This window comes from Carcharhinus amblyrhynchos, chromosome 16 (assembly GCF_965287045.1).
Source record: "Carcharhinus amblyrhynchos chromosome 16, sCarAmb.v2.hapA, whole genome shotgun sequence".
NCBI classification, from domain to species: Eukaryota; Metazoa; Chordata; class Chondrichthyes; order Carcharhiniformes; family Carcharhinidae; genus Carcharhinus; species Carcharhinus amblyrhynchos.
In genome coordinates, this window is record NC_137339.1 from 15395908 (window position 1) to 15414978 (window position 19071).

The 19071-nt window shown below is 40.8% G+C and overlaps 1 protein-coding gene across 1 annotated transcript; it reads right to left on the minus strand.

The window, feature by feature from the left end:
- Positions 1-311: 311 nt before the first annotated feature.
- Positions 312-18638, minus strand: gata5 (GATA binding protein 5). The gene is made up of 6 exons (XM_080204402.1): positions 18131-18638; positions 13209-13375; positions 11364-11489; positions 6418-6505; positions 1326-1450; positions 312-476 (listed from the first exon to the last, which is right to left on the minus strand). Exons 1-6 carry the CDS (start codon positions 18636-18638, stop codon positions 312-314), a joined length of 1179 nt encoding a protein of 392 aa, XP_080060528.1.
- Between the last annotated feature and the right edge of the window lie 433 nt (positions 18639-19071).

A 19071-nucleotide genomic window follows, 5' to 3' on the forward strand; every position in this document is an offset into this window, starting at 1 on the left:
GAAGTCACTTTAAAACGGTTATGATTTCCTTCACGTTTGAGATGAAGAGCATATATTTCACTTGATCGCTTGTTGCCAGGGATGTTGAAATTTACTGATTCACAAATAAAGCTTGTACCTGAATCCGGAATCAAGAGATTTTTTTTGCTGGGATGATTGGATAACAAAAGTTTTTGTGGCATTTCACCAATTAGAAATATGCAATACAAATATGTGGGTTCAAGTTGCTTCTTTCAACTCCTTTGGGTAACTGGGTAGTCCACTCAGTGATAAAGGTAGAAAAGATGGACCAATAATTGTAAGACCACACTTTATGCCAGTGCCAAGGCACACCAAGAGTCTTGTCTGAGTGGAACATTAACTCCAGTCTGTGGGATCGCAGAGGTTGAGGTATAAGAATAATCTTCAGGTACATATTTCAGCTGTGAAGGACCACGGTTCAAGTCTTCTCGGCTTATCATAGCTGTGGGAGGAGCCTACAGAAGTAAGAATCATTAAACATGTTCCAATAGTGATATAAGAAACAATTTACAAAATATGCTCTCATCCCCATCCAACCAAGTTGTGTTCTTTGTATTTTGAAATGTAAGTTCTGCTTGTTACATCATTATTAAAGTGTTTTTCTGTGATCACGTTTTCAAGGATGTCCTTGCTACAGAGGGAGTACAGTGAAGGTTTACCAGGCTGATTCCTGGGATGGCAGGTCTATCACATGAGGAGAGATTAAATCAGTTAGGATTATGCTCACTGGAGTTTAGAGGAGTGAGAGTGGCTCTCATAGAAACTTATAAAATTCTAACAGGGTTAATAGATTCAGAAAGAATGTTCCCGATCGTGGGGGAGTTCGGAATTTGAGGTCATCTTTTAACGATAAGGCGTAAACCTTTCAGAACTGAGATGAGGAGAGATTTCTTCATCCAGAAAGTGATGAATGTGTGGAATTCACTGCCACAGAAAGTAACTGAGGCCAAAACGTTGTCTGACTTCAAGAAATTAGATATCTCTCTTGGGACTAAAGGATTAAGGGATATGGGAGGAAAGGGGGATCAGGATATTGAATTTGATGATCAGTCATGATCAAAATGAATGGCAGAACAGGCTTGAAGGGCCAAATAGACTACTTCTACTTCTAGTTTCTATACTTGGCTCTCATTTGTACTAAATCCATAAATGAAATAAAATTCAGTAATGATAATAAGATCTTTTCAGTTATGTGTAAGGAATCCGTGATTACTTATTTTACTCCAACTTCTATGCTGTCAATGTATCTCTCTACAGAGGCCACATGCTTAATTAAATTTAATACTAAAGTGTCATTACTTTACCTGAGAAACAGATACCACTGTTTGACCTGAATATGGAGATGAGGCCAGATCAGATTCAGTTTTGATAGTTGATGCATTTTCAGAGTTCGACATAGAAGATGGTGAGTTGGTTCCAGAAGCCATGCCTGGAGAAAAACAGAAATTGGTAATAATCAGCTTCCTATCAATATGATCCATATCAGAGACAATGAGATCTTGTTCAATTATTGAGATATTGGCCTGAACTTTTAGGATGGTGGTGACTCAGCCCCCTGCCACCTGGAGAGTCATTGACTCCAACAGCCTCCAACACAGTCATTACCACCAACTCCATCAAGCCATTTCACACTTAATAAGGGTTGATTAGCAAAAGGCGAGACTTCTGTTCTCTCTTGGGTGAAAGCTCCACCTTGGAGAGCTGCCAGATAATCTGATCGGCTGGCAGCTCTCGAGCACCCACCAAGCACAGCTTTGCAGTGGTCAGAAACAGCACTGCAGCAACGTGCCTGGGACTAAGTGCATGGAAACAAAGAGAGGAGGGTAGGGGACCACTGGGGATACCAGAGATAAGCCAAGGTAGGGTAGGGGGACATGAGAGATCCAGAGATCTCTGGGCCTTGAAGGGAGGGCACCCACAATCTGAAGGGGGCTTTTGATGGAGTTGCCACCACCTCCTCCTATCACCCCTCACCTTGCTGCCACAGATGTAGATTTGGTCACTTTTCTGTTTCTCTCCTGATCTGTCATTCAGCTGCTAATCTAAAAATTCATTCTGAGTGGGTAGGCCCACAAGTAGCCATCAAGTGGCAGCAGAGTAATTAGGGCAAAGACGGACTTGGGCAAGCTCCCCTGCAACCCCCTCACATCTGCCACCCCCACCCCCCGCCCCGACTGGTGTGTTTTGAGGTGGGGTGAGCACGTAAAATACTGGCCATTATTTCAATCAATGTGGAAATAACTTCTGCTGCTTCAGTAGAGACATGTTGGGTGATTAAATTGGTCAATGGCTGGAGTGCAGAATTAACTGGATGGTGAACTGGCAGTCTGTTTTACACTGTGTCCAATTATTCTCTTATCCACTGTGGAAAAGCTCTTTCTACCCAGTGAGTTGTTTTTGAAGTACACATCAGCAACCAATCTTGCATATAGCAAGACACGATAACCAGCAAGTGGGATGAATGATTAACTTGATGGCATTGGTGGAAGCAGGAATCTTGGGCAGCGCACCAGAAGAATCCCATGTTCTTATTCAAATGGTGCCCAGGAAGAAAGTAACTTCAACAATTCCCCACTCCCACTGGCAATCGTACTGAAGCCTTAGCACAGATGATGTGCTCAAGTGGGATTTAACTGCACAACTGGCTGATTCAAGGCGCAAAATGCTCGCAATGAAGTCAACCTAACGATCCAACAATTAATCAGTAAAGACGTCTAACTTTTTTCTTACTCAGCTAAAAGAGTTAACAGTAAAATGTTCCCTGAAGCAGTAACATGACAATCTTGGCACTATCATAATGTGAGTGTGATTTCTAAACTTATTGCACATATTGGCTGCCACATTCTTAAAGTCTTGTCACCTCAAGCAAGAAAAAAACATTTTACTCCTGTCCACCGACAAGACGGAGAGATTCGCCTGTCTACACATCCAGGTGTTCCAATATTTACTCCAGGAAATGTGCAACAATCATAACTATGGAGGGACTTTTATGGAGCCCACCAAGCGAGAAACATGACATGAGTTAATTAGATGGGACGAGAAATCTCGATTCCCTGAAGTCAGGTTGAGATGCAGAGATGAAAGTCAGTGGTGTGTTTGCAACGTGTCGACTCTCACGCTCGTACTTGCAAATACATTTGCATTGGCGTGAAACAGTTTTTAATAAAGTGCTACCCTCAGGGTAAAGTCAATGGGCGCACCTGAATCTCATGATTCCTGCTTAAAGATGACCTGCAGTGCAGTGGGCGTAAGGTCAGTAGTTCGGTGGATTGGTTGTGGCAAATGTGGAGTGGGCCTTAGATAGAATACTCTTTCGGTGAGTTGACTTCGGTGACTTGATGAGCCAAACAGTATTCAACTTTGTAGGGGTTCGATGGGAATGTTCATTGTTGGATTATGCAGCACAGTGGAAGAGGGCAGCTTGTATGGAGGCTTGGGATCGGTAAAGAGGCTTGGGATCGGTAAAGAGGGAGTCAGTGGTGCGGGAGGCTTGTGGAGGGGGGTTGGAGACATGGAGGAGCAGGGGAGTGATCTGGGAGGCTGGGATAAGGGGCGAAAATAGAGAAGTGATGTGGGAAGGCCCTGGCATTTCCTGGGTGTTTCGCAAGGTAATGGAAACGGTCATAAAATTATTGGGTAATAGAACACTGAAAAAGCTCTTCAGCCCATCAAGTCCGCACTGACAATAATTACCACTAATGATGTGCTATTCCCATTTTTTTGCACTTGTCCCATATCCTTAAATGTTATGCTATTTCAAGTGCCCATCCAAATATTTTTAAAAGTTTGTAAGGTTTCCTACCTCCACTACCTTCCCAGACACTGCATTCCAGTTCTCACCACACTGTCTGAGTAAAAATGTTTTTTTTCTCTCAGAATCTTGTGCCCCTCACTCTAAAACTATGTCCCCTCGTGATTGACCCCACAACCAAGGGGAACAGCTGTTCCCTACTCAACCTGTCCATCCCCTTTATAATCTAATACAACTCAATCATGTTCCCCACTCAGCCTTCTCTGCTCTAAAGTAAACAATCCAAGCCAATCTAGTCTTTCCTTATAGGTCTGTTACTCCATCCCAAGCAACATCCTGGTGAACCTCCTCTGTAGCCCTCTGGTGCTAGCCCCCCTCAGTGAAGGTAATGAGGAGCCTAAAGAATAGTGTCAGTACTGTCTAAATATGCATCTACCTTAGGTTGTTGGCTGACTGAGGATTACAACATTTCAATTATTATTATGGAGAGTGATCTCAGACAAAGTCCTTTACAATGCATAGAAGGGGGGGATCAGCTGAGCCTCCAAGTTTAGCCATGACCGCACAGTGTGGTGAGTACAACACTGGACATTAAGAAGAACATTGAATGAAGGGTGAATGAAGAAAGAAAGCATTTTCTCTTCGACCACAAAGAAATTACCTCTAAATCCCCAGTAATTATCAATGAGTTCCAACCATGATATGTGTCAGTACATTTAGTTCCCTGACTAAGCTCGTCTCAACAATTAATATGAATAAAGTAAAACCAATGTAATATGACATACTTATAAGTGACATTTAATTTTGAAAAACACCTATGCCTCCTTTATGCTTGTAAGTCTTTGGTTAATTCCAATGGAGTTGGGCAGGAAAGTTGTGGCAGTGAGACAGAACCTACCCATTTGACCAGGTGGTTCTTTTATAGGCCAGCTGTACGTGTTATGTTGACAGTTAATGAAAAGCTTCCCCTGCTGCTGAGTTGGCTGCTTTTGCCATGCATGCTACCTGCACTCGAAGTTTTAATTGGAATTGCATGGAAAATAGGAAAAAGCAAGAAAGTAAAAGTGGCAGTCCATGGACAGTGTGCTATTTGACAAAACCTTAGCCAATAGCAGGCAGGTTTGTAATCATGTTTAAATCACAGTGCCTATCTGGTGGTATTTGTAAGGTTGTAAATCTAATTCCTGTTTATTGATTGGGGCTCTCTTGTCAAATCAAAGGATATGAAGATATTTATCCTTGGTTTTCTAAGTTATTAGAATTGTATTTTCCTGAGGGATGTGTACATAGGGTGGCATGGTGGCACAGTGGTTAGCACTGCTACCTCACAGCTCCAGGGATCCAGGTTCAATTCCAGCTTTGGGTGACTATCTGAGAGGAGTCTGTATGTTCTCTCCATGTCTGTGTGGGTTTGCTCACTGCATATTTTATTTATATATATAAATATTATATATATAGTATATATATGTGTTTATATAATATATACATATGCCCCTTTCCGTACCTATTATTTCGTTCTTCAACTTACAAAAATATTCTATATTATACAAGCATAAGAAGTAGGAGCAAAAGTAGGCAATTCAGCCCTTAAGCATTCTCCGACATTTGATAACTTCATGGCTAATCTGTTTATGTTTCAAACAGATAGAAATAACTCAAACATCTACTTAAATGCTTGACATAGAAATGCAACTGCAATAAAAGCACTTCGGTTTAACAAACATTCCCAGTCCTTACTCTCTTTTCAACACATTAACAAATATCACATTATTTCAGATTCTACTATCCAGGAAGGTGTTGGGAGGTTGAAGGGAAACATGGTTCCAGCTGTTTTTAACACGCATCTGGGGTTAGGGGCAGCATTAATATGGAAGAATGAGACATTTTCTGCACATATACTATAATGTGTTAAATATTATTGGATGTAGCCTGAAAACACAAGAGGAATGGAGAAATTGAGATCATTAACAACAATTCACTTTGGAGAGGGATACTTGGGGAAGCATAACTCTGAAAATAAACATATTTTTAAGTTTATTTAGTAGTCACAAGTAGGCTCACATTAACACTGCAATGGAGTTACTGTGAAAATCCCCTAGTCGCCACACTCCTGCACCTGTTCAGGTACACTGAGGGGGAATTTAACATGGCCAATGCACCTGGGGTAACAGTGCTAATCACTCTGCCAGCATATTGGGCTGAATTATCTAGTCCTTCCTGCCAGGGGGATTTTCTGCTCCCTTCGAGGGTAACCCCACTGGCGCAGCTGACGAACGGCACATAATGCCATTGGAATTGAAAGATCAGCCTATGGTGAGTCGTCTTCGCCACCAGAAAATTTGCCACAGGGCGATGGAATGGGGTTTAAAAATCTCGGCCTTTGTAGTACAATTTTATTCTATCAGGCAAGGATAATGCAGCAGTGTAAAGGCACGGTTCATGCTGCATCAATATTTGGTACTTGTCTTTACAAAGTCAAAACTGTCCGGCTACAATCCCTTATATGCCTTAAGGAGGCAAGACACTTTGCCAGTGCACAAATCCAACTGCCTAGTAACCACTGGCCTGCTATGGGACTTTGGACCTCTTTCTTTGTGTTAAAACAGGATGAGATAGCACAGAGAAATTATTTAAAGTATGAGTACCTGAGGAACCTTTCGATTTGGTAACATTCTTAGGTTTTCTTTTCCTTGTCTGGATACTTTCCTTCTTCATGGCCAGTGGGCGTGGTACCTGCAGGATGTGAACACCATAATTGTAACTTCAATTCCATGTAAAACATATCGTAGGATTTTGCTTTGCAAGCTGCACCAAGTATAACACTGAATCAAGATTAATACCAAATATGCTGTAGTTTTCTTTTATCCGGAGTGAAATACACTCATAATTGTCACTCCTGGATTGTTCTCTTTTGTGATCTGAAGACATTAGGATTTTCATGTCTATTAATGCCACTATCAACACAGGTGAGGAACAATAGAGTGTAGAACTTGTAAATGTAACTGTCTTTAAAATCAAAATGTGTTTGACTTACAAAAATGTTTAGTCACATTCTGAGGCGTATTGCACTGCTGAAAATGTGATATAGATTCTGGTTATAAACACCTATATTTAATGGGTACAGTTGGTGCTAAGTTCTTCCAGCTACAACTGTGTCCTACAACACTTCAAATACTTCATATTGCAGCAACTGTCATTGCACTTCTTGCATCCCGTTTGCCTGTGATATTAAAAGTCATTCATGCGGTTACTTGACGACACGAACAAATTCTATTGACGAAACGGGGGAGCTGTTTATTACAGTTTTGTATAATCTATATGGGACAATAATGCAATTACACCTGAATAACATTGACAATTTTCAATAGCACTTGAACAAGATTTGCCAGTAAGAGCATGTGAGTATGAGATGGGTCAATGTTAGGACACCTTGTTGGAATGAATGGTTGATTTTAGGGCAGCATTTACCCAACCCACCTGTTACGGGAATTGGATCAGGCAGGACAGGACCATGCAAAGATCTGTTGACCTCGGGTGGGATACTCTGGTCTTGAGGCAAGCTCGGCTGGAAAATCCCACCCTCAGCGTTAAATGATTCTATTTTGAGTATAACATTTCTTAATATTTGAGAAATATTAAGAAATTTCTTAAATCTATTTTGAGGACTATATGTTGAAGTATTCTGTTTTCAACATAAGGCTTAGGGAATAAAGGGCAAATTTTCTGTACATTGCCTTCATAGGAAGGATGTGTATTATTCAGTTCAAAAATCAAAATAAGCCAGGTTGAGTTTAGATAACACCTTATATTCTATGAAATGCATAAAACAAGTTGTCATGTCCAAAAGAACATGCTTTAAATTCTATTTCAAATGACTGCATTAACTCTTGCTCTGGATGATCAGTAGTGAAATTGGTCCTTACGGGAATGGAATTACAGACTTCAGTTATTAGAATCAGTGGCAGCACTCTCATCTCTGAGTCAACTGATTACAGGTTTAAGCCCTGCGTCAAGATATGAAGATATCCCTTCAATACTGCATTGCATGTAGTGATGTTTTATGCATAAGATGTTCAGTGAAAACCTTGCCTCCTGTTCCAATGGCAATAAAAAATCCATGACACATTTTGAAGAAGAGCAGAGATTTCTCCTGAAGTCCGAGCTAACATTCACCCCTTCACCACCAAACTAGCCATTTATTCCATTTGCTTTTGATGGATAAACTGGCCGATAGTATTTAACTATGGAGTGACTATACTTCACAAGTAATCAATTGCCCTTGAAGCAATTTGATATATCACAAGGCATGTTAACATTCTAGATTAATGCAAACTTTCTTGTTTTTTTTTCTCTGTTGAGGTTTTGACACATGCATATCCTTTTCCCAACACTTTGACCACATTTTTGCTTGCTGTAAAATATCAAATCACACCAGACTGTTCCTACCAGCCTGAAACCAACAACTATGCCAATCCTACAAGAAGTACCATCAGTATTGGTGCCACTGTACTTTTGTTGTAGCAGTGTTATTTTTGGAAGGAGGTCATTGTTTTTTCCTTCTAAGTCTCCAGTTTCCTTACTAGGATTCTGAAACAAATAACTCTCTTTCTCCTTTCCTAATAACAATTGATCCTTCTTTTAAACCCACTATGGATTTTTATTCCACTACTACCACTAATGATTTGATCGAACACCTACTTTAAGACAGCTCCCTAAGTATCCTTTTCTTTGTCAACATTGACTTTAAAGTATGCTCTATAATCCTTAAAACCCATGCTGAACAAAAGAACTTCCCTGGATCTAAATTCACTCTAGCCATTCAAATTTAAAAGACATCTATCAAGTCTTCCTATCCTCCTCCTCTCCAGACAGTTGAGATCCTCCCAAGACAAAATTTTCCTCTTAACTCAGCTGTGTAAAGTTCAGGAATCAACCTTGCGACCTACATTTGTTTAATATGTCTCAATTTTCCTTTTAATATGGAGATCAAAAATTGACACCATTTTTCAGCTATGCCCTCACCAAGGTCAGGTTAAGAATACTTCAATAACAGAATATATATTTGCATACTGAACACATTTGGGGTGGCACGGTGGTCAGCACTGTTGCCTCACAGTGCCAGGTACCTGGATTCAATTCTGGCTTTGGGTGACTGCGTGGAGTTTGCACATTCTCCCAGTGTTTCCCCTGGGTGCTCTGGTTTCCTCCCACAGTCCAAAAATGTGCAAATTAGGCGGATTGTCAATAATAATAACATCTTTGCATCCCAAGATGTGTAGATTAGGTGGATTAGCCATGGTAAATGTGTGGGATTATGTGCAGGGTGGGGGAGAGGGCCTAGACGGGTTAATGCAGACTGGATGGGCCAAATGACCTCTTTCTGCACTGTAGGGATTCTATGGATTATAAGCATGTGACACTTCTAAGTACACATTTTGTTGTTTTCTTTGCCTCCTTGAAATGCTAAACCAACAGTTTTAATATGTATTCCACAGCTCTGCTCCGTTCACAGTTTTATTACACAATCCACAATCTTGCTTCTTAATCCTACCTAGTCTCATGATTTCTAATGTTCATGTTGAACTCTGTGTAACACTTCTCTGCCTTTAAATCTAACTTATCTTGTTCCCTCTCTATTATCATATGTTGATTGATCGTTGCATCCAGTTTGGTGTCATCCACAAATTCTAGTAATCTGTGCCACTTAATGTAATTCTATGACATTTATGAAAATCAGGTTCGATACCGGTTTTGTGTCAATTGGTTTCCATCCTGATATCCATCATTGTCTATCTTTCTGTCACGTGTCAACCCAGCCTAACGATTTTGCATCTCTGCCACGAACACTTGTTTTGTGAATCAGTGTGCAATGCGAGCCAGTGAATATAGTACCTTCCTGGAATTTATAGGTAAAATCTTTTTCAGTGATTTACATCTAAATTTATGAAAAATGTTAATCCAAACTCTTGTGAAACTGAATTCATGAAAACTCTGCCAAGTAGCTTTGAAAACCATTCACTGAACAATATATCCATTTTGTCAATATGTCATCCCTACAGGTAAACATAGTTCCACATTGAAATGACCTTGCAATCTATCACTTGTTCAATCTATCACTGTTATCAATCTAACACTTGTTGGTTTTGCACATCACTGTTAACATTTCCATAAAATCTACAGCTTTGCTTATAACTACCTCCCGGTAGCTTGTTGATTGAAAGCAGGGTGAATCCATTGAAAACTAAAAGACAATCTAGGGCACAGTGATTATCATTGCTGCCTCACATCTTCATGGATCCTGATTCAACTCCGGCCTTGGGTGGCTCTCTCTGTGGAGTTTGCACGTTCTCCCCATATCTATGTGGGTTGCCTCTGGGTGCTCCAGTTTCCTCCCACAGTCCAAAGATGTACAGGTTAGGTGGATTGGCCATGGTAAGATTGCCCCTTAATGTCCCAGGATGGGTAGGTTAGATGGATTAGCTATGGTAAATGTGTAATAGGGCAGGGCGGGGAAGCCTAGGTAAGGTAATTTGTCAAAGAGTTGATGCAGACCTGACGGGCTGAATGGCCTTTTCTGCACTGTAGGGATTCTATAATTCAACGAAACAGCCACATAACCAATTTGAAATTAATAAACTCTGAAGACAATGAGTAGTTTGGGGATTCAATGTTACATTTCATAAAATTTACATGTTAGTTACATGAAGGAAGCAAATTGAACACTAGGGTTTGATATCTAAAGGAATAGATTTGAAAACAAGGGAAGTTATGGTAATCAATTATGGAGTCTTGTTTCAACCATGCCAGGAGTGCTGTCTACAATTCTGATCACCTTATTTGAAAAAAGGAAACCGAGGCATTACAGAAAGTAGCAAAAGAATGATTTGAAAAGATAGACCAGAAATGGTGGGGGAGGGGTGTGGGGCAAATGGGGGGAGGGGATGGTAGTGAGTGGGGCTGGAAAAGATGCTCTTTCAGAGAGTCAGTCCAAATTCAATGGCCTCCTTCTGCACTCTAGGATTTTTATGGTTCTTTCCCCAGACACTGGTGTGTTTTGCTGCACACTGCCAAAAGGACATGGCTGAGGCAAATAATATGGACATATTTAAGAGGAGGCTAAATAAGCATATAAAAAGAAATAGAGAGTTGTGCAGATAGTGCTGGATGAGGAAGGGTGAGATGAAAGTTGAGTGGACTGTAAATGTCAGTATGGACTGGCTTGCCCCAGCACTGTACATTCTGCATGATATTGTTGTAAGGGATCTTTCCAATACTGGAATACAACTGTACAGGGTGCAGCTAGCCTTCTTGTAATCAGTATTTTTCTGACAAACATGACCTCTTTGGTTTTTTTTTCCTCAATTGTGATTGAGTGAAGAGGAGAAATGCTTTGCCTGACATGGCAGCTTCCAGTTAACAAGCTTTAAATATTCCAATTGAAAATAGCTAGGGAAATGAATAGACATTAGTAGAGGTATATAGAAGAGATACTAATACCAACGTAATGTTCATATTTTGCCTTTCATCAGTTCACAGCATTGCATCAAGTCTATTAAGTAATAATGTAATTCCAAAAGTAAAGAACTATTACCCCATGAAGTTTCATATAGAGTCCACATGCGTTGCACACTGGCTCCCCTTCAGCATTCCTTCTCCAAAGGGTAGTAGTAGAGGTGTGACAGTTAGTGCAGCACAAACCAGCACGTCTGGATGATGACTGTAAAGCAAGGTAATTGAAGAAGCCTTCAATAATATCACAAAAACTCAGCTATATTTATTATTATGATCTACACATTATATTTCTTAATGGCATACCACCATTGCAAAAATGTACAGAACAAATGGAAATTATTTTTTATGATAGGACTAATGCTGGAATTTAACTTTTCGGTAATCTCTCCCCTTCAGACAGTGCCAATTTGTGTTAATATGTGCATGGTGTTATAATATACACCTTACACATATATATAAATTGAATGACTTTTGGTTAGCTGCCTCACAGTGCCAGGAACCTGTGTTCAATTCCGGCCCCTGTGTGGAGTTTGCACATTCTCCTGTGTCTGCACGGGTTTCCTTTGGGTGCTCCTTCCACTGTCCAAAGATGTACAAGTTAGTTTGATTGGTCATGCTCATTTACCCCTTGGTATCAGGGGGACTAGCAAGCTAAATATGTGGGGTTATGGGGATAGGGCCTGGGTGGGATTGTTGTCCATGCAGGTTCAGTAGGCCAACTAGCCTCCTTTTGCACTGTAGGGATTCTATGATTCTATAAAGAATGAAAGTATTTCACTCTATTTTCTCTCATTGTGTCACTGTCTCTTATTCCATTCTGAGAAAGTAACCACCCAATTTATCAAAGCGTTAAATTTGAACTTGTATGGTTGTATGGTGCTCCGGTTTCCTCCCACACCCCAAAGATGTGCTGTTAGGCTGATTGGCAGTAATAAATTGTCCCTAAATTAGTTTCCCTCAATATGGATGGCCATAAAACATTGGACAAGGTTCATGGGTGGAGGGGGGGACTGGTGGTGTTGGGATGGCGGCGCGGGCTCGTTGGGCCGAAGGGCCTGTTTCCTGGGTTGTTTTTGTTCTTTGTTCTTTATAAACTATTGGGAGCGCGATGTGAGCTAAAATAGGTTGTGCAAAAAAAATGACCCTAGTCACAACCGATTGTGTTGTTTTCACATTGAGATAAAGGATCAAGGTTCCCCTCTTGCTTATTGAAAGGCACAAGGCTAAAATAATTTATATTGCCAAGGTCTAAGTAGTTTATTCAGAATGGGGAATGGGCCTCTGAAGGGCGCCTCTTCACAACTCTGACCTTGTCAAGGAAGTTGTTGACCCCCAACATTGTGATGTAGTGTTGTTATTTAAGACATAACAATTATGAGTTTGTTTTGCAGCCCATTCTACGTGGAAGGGTGATTGAAAGGGGAAAAAAGAAGTTAAATATATTTTTCTGGAGTTATACAGCATTTAATCTAGAAGAGGCATAAATAAGACCGTGCTGCCTTTGGGTTTTACCAGGTGATGGAACATTCAGTCACCTCCAACCATCAATTGTCAATTTCTTGCCAAGATTCCACATCCAAAAATCAATGAGGGACCTGATTTATAATCCAGACCACCGGGAAATAAATCATTCCAGTTAACAAAAAAGGGAGGAGGGGTGGGATGGAAAATCACACGTTTTTAACAGGGAAAGATAATCCTCTGAAATCATGAAGGGAATGCAAAAATAAAACGGGGAAATGGCACTGGTTTTGGTTTTGGTTTTCCTTATGTGAATAGAGGCGATGTGAAGTGGCAAAGGCCGTCCTGAGTTGGTTCAGCCTCACAAAACAGTGGATTTAAAAAAAAAGGATGAAAAGGGCCAGCGCTTGTGCAGCTTTTTAGGGGCTATATATTTCTCGCTGAAATCCTCCAGGCTGCTTACCAATCTTCTTTGCGGCTTAATCAGCGGTCGGTTCATCCCGTTCATTTTGTGATACAATCCGCAGGCGTTGCAGAGATAATGGCCCGTCCCATCCCGTCTCCAGAGCGGTGTAGACATGGACCCACAGTTCACACACTCCCGGCCCTCGGGGAAATCTTCCAACATCTCTATTTAAAATAAAGAAGGTGGGGAGGTGGGGGTGGTGGAGACGAAAGGGAAAATCAGTAACATCTGGTTTGCATAATACAGAGATTTGTGACTGTCGGGAAAAATGTATCCTGTTAAAAAGTGTTCTTTTAAAAAAAATAGTTCTAGCTCCAATAAATTATCCAATTTATTACCTTGCTTTGGACATGGAGTATGTTATCTTGCATTCACTTCATAGCTGAGACCCAACTTGAGAGCGATTCCCTAACATTTAACAGGAAAACCATTTCATTTTTGATAGGACCCCCCTCCCTAACATCAGTTATAGTCGAATGTCCCGCCGGTAAATATATATTTCAGTTCCCAACACCGCTAACAAATGTAGCGTTTTTTTTTAAAACAAAGATTGGCCCTTCGAATTTGACGGGTCTCAACAAATAAACATGGGAAATTCACGTATCTTTATTTCTGGTTAACACTTTTGCTTTAATTTATATCCCCTCATTCGCCATAGATGCCTGGGATCAATGGATTCAAAACATAAGATTACAAATTAGATATCTTCTTACATTTAAAGGATAATTCGTTACATTTGGGATAGGTGTTTTATTTTCCGCTCAAAATTTCTATCGATGGATACTTCTGATGAGGAGGGGGGTCATTCTTTGGGGAATTGTGTGTAGGGTGGAGGGGGGGGGGGGCGGCGGTAAGGAGAGTTCGGTCACTGGCAAGTGTGAGTGTTCAGCCTTTTCATTCCAAAGTGTATTGGGAAGTGTCCCTCTGTAAAGCCGCCGTCCAGACATTGGTAGGGTCGAACAATATTAGGGTTTTTTTGCGTTAAGAATTGCACGTCGCGCTTTTGCTAGAAGAAAACGGGCCGTCTGAACACTTTTCCAAAATGTTTATGAGGCAGGACCGGGACAAGTTTTTGCTTTTAATGCCTGTCCGTTTGAAAATAGACGAGCGTTTGGCACAGAATGGTAGACAGCAGTCCCTTCCAACCAGCAACATGCGCGATAATCATCTCTGAAATTCAGAATTCTCTCTGCCCCCAGCCCTTCCCTCTCCCCCCCCCCCCATAAATGTTCAAACGTCCTTTTTAAATGATATGCGGGATAATAATAACCGTATATAATTCACTGTCGTCAAGATATCTATCTGACGTCAATACTGCACATATCTTGTGTATATCATGTGGTTGTAACATCCCTCTCCGGCAAACTTTGCTTGCGGGGAATAATTGTGGGCAGGGGTAAGCTTTAATAGAATGGCATCCTTTCCCCCCTGCACTGCATTTTATTTCAAATGGAAAGGCACAAATAATTTCTAAGGAGGAGAAGAAAGGTTTAACTGTAGGTATTTCTTTGGAGCAGGGTTGGTGATAGAAATCCTAATGCTTTGCCAAACTGTCCCGTTTTTCATCAAAGTGTTCTTGGATGTTGACTGCTGGCGACAAGGAGACTGGCTCACAAGACTGATGGAATGCTCATTTGTGTTACAGAACGCTCTGTGATCCACTACTCGATGTATCAATCACACCTATTCCACAAGGGTGACAAATGACAGCCTGTGGACAGAAAGCAGGTCAACGTTCTGGATTTATTCCCGCAGATGTCAAAACGTGCAGTAAACAAGACCCCTTCTTTTCAAATATGTGAAGGAGATAAAAAAAAATTGTGCCCCCCCCCCCCCCCTTCAGTTGCTTTACTTTGAGAGAGAGAGAGCGAGAAACGATTTGTCCATCATATCAAAGGATGCAGTTACAATAACCCCCACCATTCTTCCACAGTCCTAAAGCAGGGCCGCTTCAGCGGGGAGGCAGAATTGACATATAAAAAAAAGCACAGGAATAAACGGTTCCCTTACTGTTTTAAATGCGTGAATAATATCAACCTGTTTTTTTCTCTCTCTTAAATTGAGAAGCATTTCCTGCGGGCAGGAAATTTAAATCTTGAGAGTCAAGATTGGTGCAGGCGGCAAGTGCTGAGATCCCCTATTGGTATTGAAAGGACTAGCTCAGGGTTTTGTATGGGAAGGTGTCAGCGCATTGCTATGAGAGGAATCTTCACAAGTCTGCAACGCAGATCCGAAAAAATTTAACAGTATATTTGGTAAATGTAAATCATGTTTTGTACCTGCTGATAGCGTGGAACGCAATATTGATATTAGTTTACTTAGAGAGAAAAAAGAATCCTCAGTCTGTGAATCTGAATCAAGACATTAAGTACAAGATATTGATAGAGAAAGCTTATCATAGTGCCCGTTTGCCATAATGAAGCTAATATCGAATAGACTAAATATATTAAATATATCACATATATTGAATATATCATACACAATATATCACATATACTATAACCTATATACAATGTATTATATCATATATACTATATAGATCCTACATATTATGTGTAAAATAAAATTTTCCATAAACGGTCAAAATTTTAAAAAAACTCTGGACAAACCCTTCCATTAATTCTAATCTATGTCGTTTGAAAGTTGACGCTGGGTATTAGCAAGTAATGAAGTGTGTTTGATACTTGGAATGGTTGATCAAATTTCACTGTCTCTCTCTCTCTCTTTATCTGCAGTAAATAAGGGGTTGTATCTTTCGATTGTTTTGGACATGGGGGCCAGAGCACTTCTATAGACTTTTGAGGGGTCTGCCCTGAGCTAATGTGACCCAGTAAAGTGCTTAATAGGCTTGCGAACCATAAACTTCGACTGTTATTTTAAACATCCTCAAAACGTGTTCGGTGTTAGAAAATGACTCAAAGGTTCAGGGAATCGCCATTGTTTAGTGTTATTGGCCAGTGACATAAATATTATAGCCTTACATTTTTCTAAATTGAATATTTGTTGAGATTGCGTTAAACAGGCATGGGAAGCAACTGGCCAGATCGAAGTTTATTAGTCCAGCATCTCGTGTACGTTCCCAGTTGGGAGGCCGAATGAAAAGGAGGCATTAGTATTTTTAATATGCCGATGGCACAGACGTCTCCGGACCTAATGTAAGAAACCTTTATCCCTTTCCAGGCGCCGGATATAAAAATATTAAGTCCTATTCTAATAAACGCAGCTCCAGTAAGATAATCGCAACACGTAGTCCCTAAATACTAACTCGATTTCAGGCTTATTTCAATGTGAATCACAAATATTAGAATGTAGCTGGGTCGAAAGGCACTTGAAAGGGCATAGGCGCTTCCGCACTCAGCTGCAATGCTTTTAATGTTAGGATAATGTGGGGTTCGCTTTTTCGTATTGTCCTCGCAATCTCTTGAATAATTTGTATCTACCAAACGCATTATGAACTCCAATCAAATTCTTGATTAAAGGATAAGGCAGAACGGTCTATACAGGCTTTCATTTAACGGTTACAAAGTTAAAATACGAAGCCCAGTTGTTTCCCCTGGGGAATATTCACATGCTAGAAAAATATACACCTTTCCCTTTGGAAAGAAGCAGAATTCGTTAGCCCTTTACTTGGGATACACTGAAAACCGTGCAAAGCAACACTGGGCCCAAACGAGGTAGAAAAAAATTATGACTAAATTAGTTGTAGAAAGGAATTACAAGTTATAATTTGCAGAGAGATCACAGTGAAATCTGTAGAAACTTAAAGTACCAGTGAGGCCAGAGATGGTCAGAATTATTCCCTGTCATGGCGTAAATCCAATACAATTTCAAGGGTTGCAGTTAATGTCTGGTTAACTGAATCACATTTATCAAAAATATAAAATTCTCTTTCAAGTGTTAGTTGGTCAGACATTTGCCGTTATTTCTAAAAGTTCTCTATCCAATACTCATGAGATGAATGCTAATATGGTAAATTGACTAATTTGACCCGTACATGGATTACATAAGAAACACCTCCATACAAAGTCAAATGACACAATTATATTTGAGAAAAATAAATCTCGAAATGATTTAATTAATTATACAGAATAAGCTTTTTTCAAAAAAAAATTCTATCCGTTTTAACAGACTGTTAGAAACCGAGGTAAGCACGGGTTTTAGTGAAGGCATTATTAATTCCATTGAGGATCTTTTTACGCCTACAGTATGTACACGAAAGGAGTTGAGTAGACAGAGATTTATAGAAAATTGAACTTCCTTTCCAAGCTATCATTAACTGATTATCTGAAGTCATGAGTTGGAAATAGTTATATTGTTGCCCAATAATGCGTCAGTGGGCAATAGCTAGGGGTGACTGATGCGGAGTGGAAGCGATTGTTCATTGGCATCAATGGAGTGGGACTATATAGTCTGCCTAAAACGGGTGAAAAGGTGGCCCATTTTTTAAGAAGAAATGTCAGCCCAGAAGTGTGATAAATCAATTGCTGAATGTAATTTCAAGCTATTATGTACGCCGCTGCCCCGGAGGTCATGCTTACTGCTACAACCCTCCACCGTTCCCCAGTTCTGTCATCATCATCAACAACTGATCATACATGGAAGGTACTGCACTGAGCATCAATTCAAAACCAAGCCATTACCTGGCTTCGCAAGATGCACACAACCCCCAAAAGTTAATTACATTTTTTTGATTCGATTTGGTTCATTATTGTCACATGTATTGGGATACAGTGGAAAGCATTATTTTTTGCCAGTTATACAGAGCGTCCACAGAGTTACATAGGGGAGAAAGAAAGGAAAGGAGGTTTAGAAGCTAATTTGCTGCCATACGGCCTAGTACTTGTATTACTGATGTTAAAGCACCCGACCAGGCCATTTAGCAGTTTTGGTACAGCTGAAAATAGAAGTCAGTTACCTACCCAGACTGGACCTCCTCCCAGACATAGAGACTTGTCTGGCCTGTAGACTGTGAAGCATGCTGCTCTCGAAGGGCCCAGGTGGCCAGGTTGAAGTCATCTCTGGGCTCACATAGGTCGGATATGGGCTGGAGTAGGATCCATTCACCGACCGGACCAGGGCATTGCCGTATTGCTCCCTGCCACCCGCGCTGATGACTAAGGGATTGGTGTACGCCGCGTCCCTCCCGGCACCGTGGCTCATGGGGGGGCTATGAGAATAGGAGAAGGTGGTCGATGGATGAGGGCTGCTGGGGTTGAATCCGGAGCTGTCGGTACCTGGTTGCGGCCAGCCTGCGTGATTGCTCAGGTGGTGACTCTGGTGGGCCGATTCACAGTTTTGGAGATAGGGTATGCTGGGCAGCATGGAGGGGACCCTCGTTGTGGGCACATACACAGGCGAGGCCGTCGACGAGTGCATGAAATTACCCGAAGCTTCGTGGGGGTAGGTCGGTGCCAGACTCTGGTACATTTTCGAATCGATGTAACGCCGTGACCGCGTTGGGAAAAGAAGGGGACGCAGAAAGGGTTCGGAATCTACTCAAAACTGTCTTCAGATCCGGATCAATTCATTGCTGGATTAACGAACAGAGCAATTCAATCAATGTGCTGAAAGAGAACCTTCTAATTCACGCCCTTGTGCGTTCTTATGTAAGAAATTCACCTGTAACAGATAATAGATCAGTTATAAACCATTCAACAGAAAAACCCACAAACCAAGTCTTATATTCAGTGGTGCAATACAGAAAGAAAGTAGCTGGTGACGAGTTCAGTTTAATTTTGGAAATATTTATGCAAGCATCCCACTTCATTCCAACACTTTATCTTTGCAATATTCAAGTGATAATAAAAAAACAAATACTCTTGATGCCCAAGACCAAAAACTGACCTGAAACTGACTTGCG

What these genes read in the sequence shown, in the direction of transcription:
- gata5 (XM_080204402.1), bottom strand. Translation starts at nt 18,638, where the DNA reads ATGTACCAGAGTCTGGCACCGACCTACCCCCACGAAGCTTCGGGTAAT. An exon ending in TCTATATGAAACTTCATGGG is followed by an intron (nt 6,506 to 11,363) that starts GTAATAGTTCTT and finishes CACATCCTGCAG; the next exon opens with GTACCACGCCCACTGGCCAT. An exon ending in CAAATCGAAAGGTTCCTCAG is followed by an intron (nt 1,451 to 6,417) that starts GTACTCATACTT and finishes GTTTTTCTCCAG; the next exon opens with GCATGGCTTCTGGAACCAAC.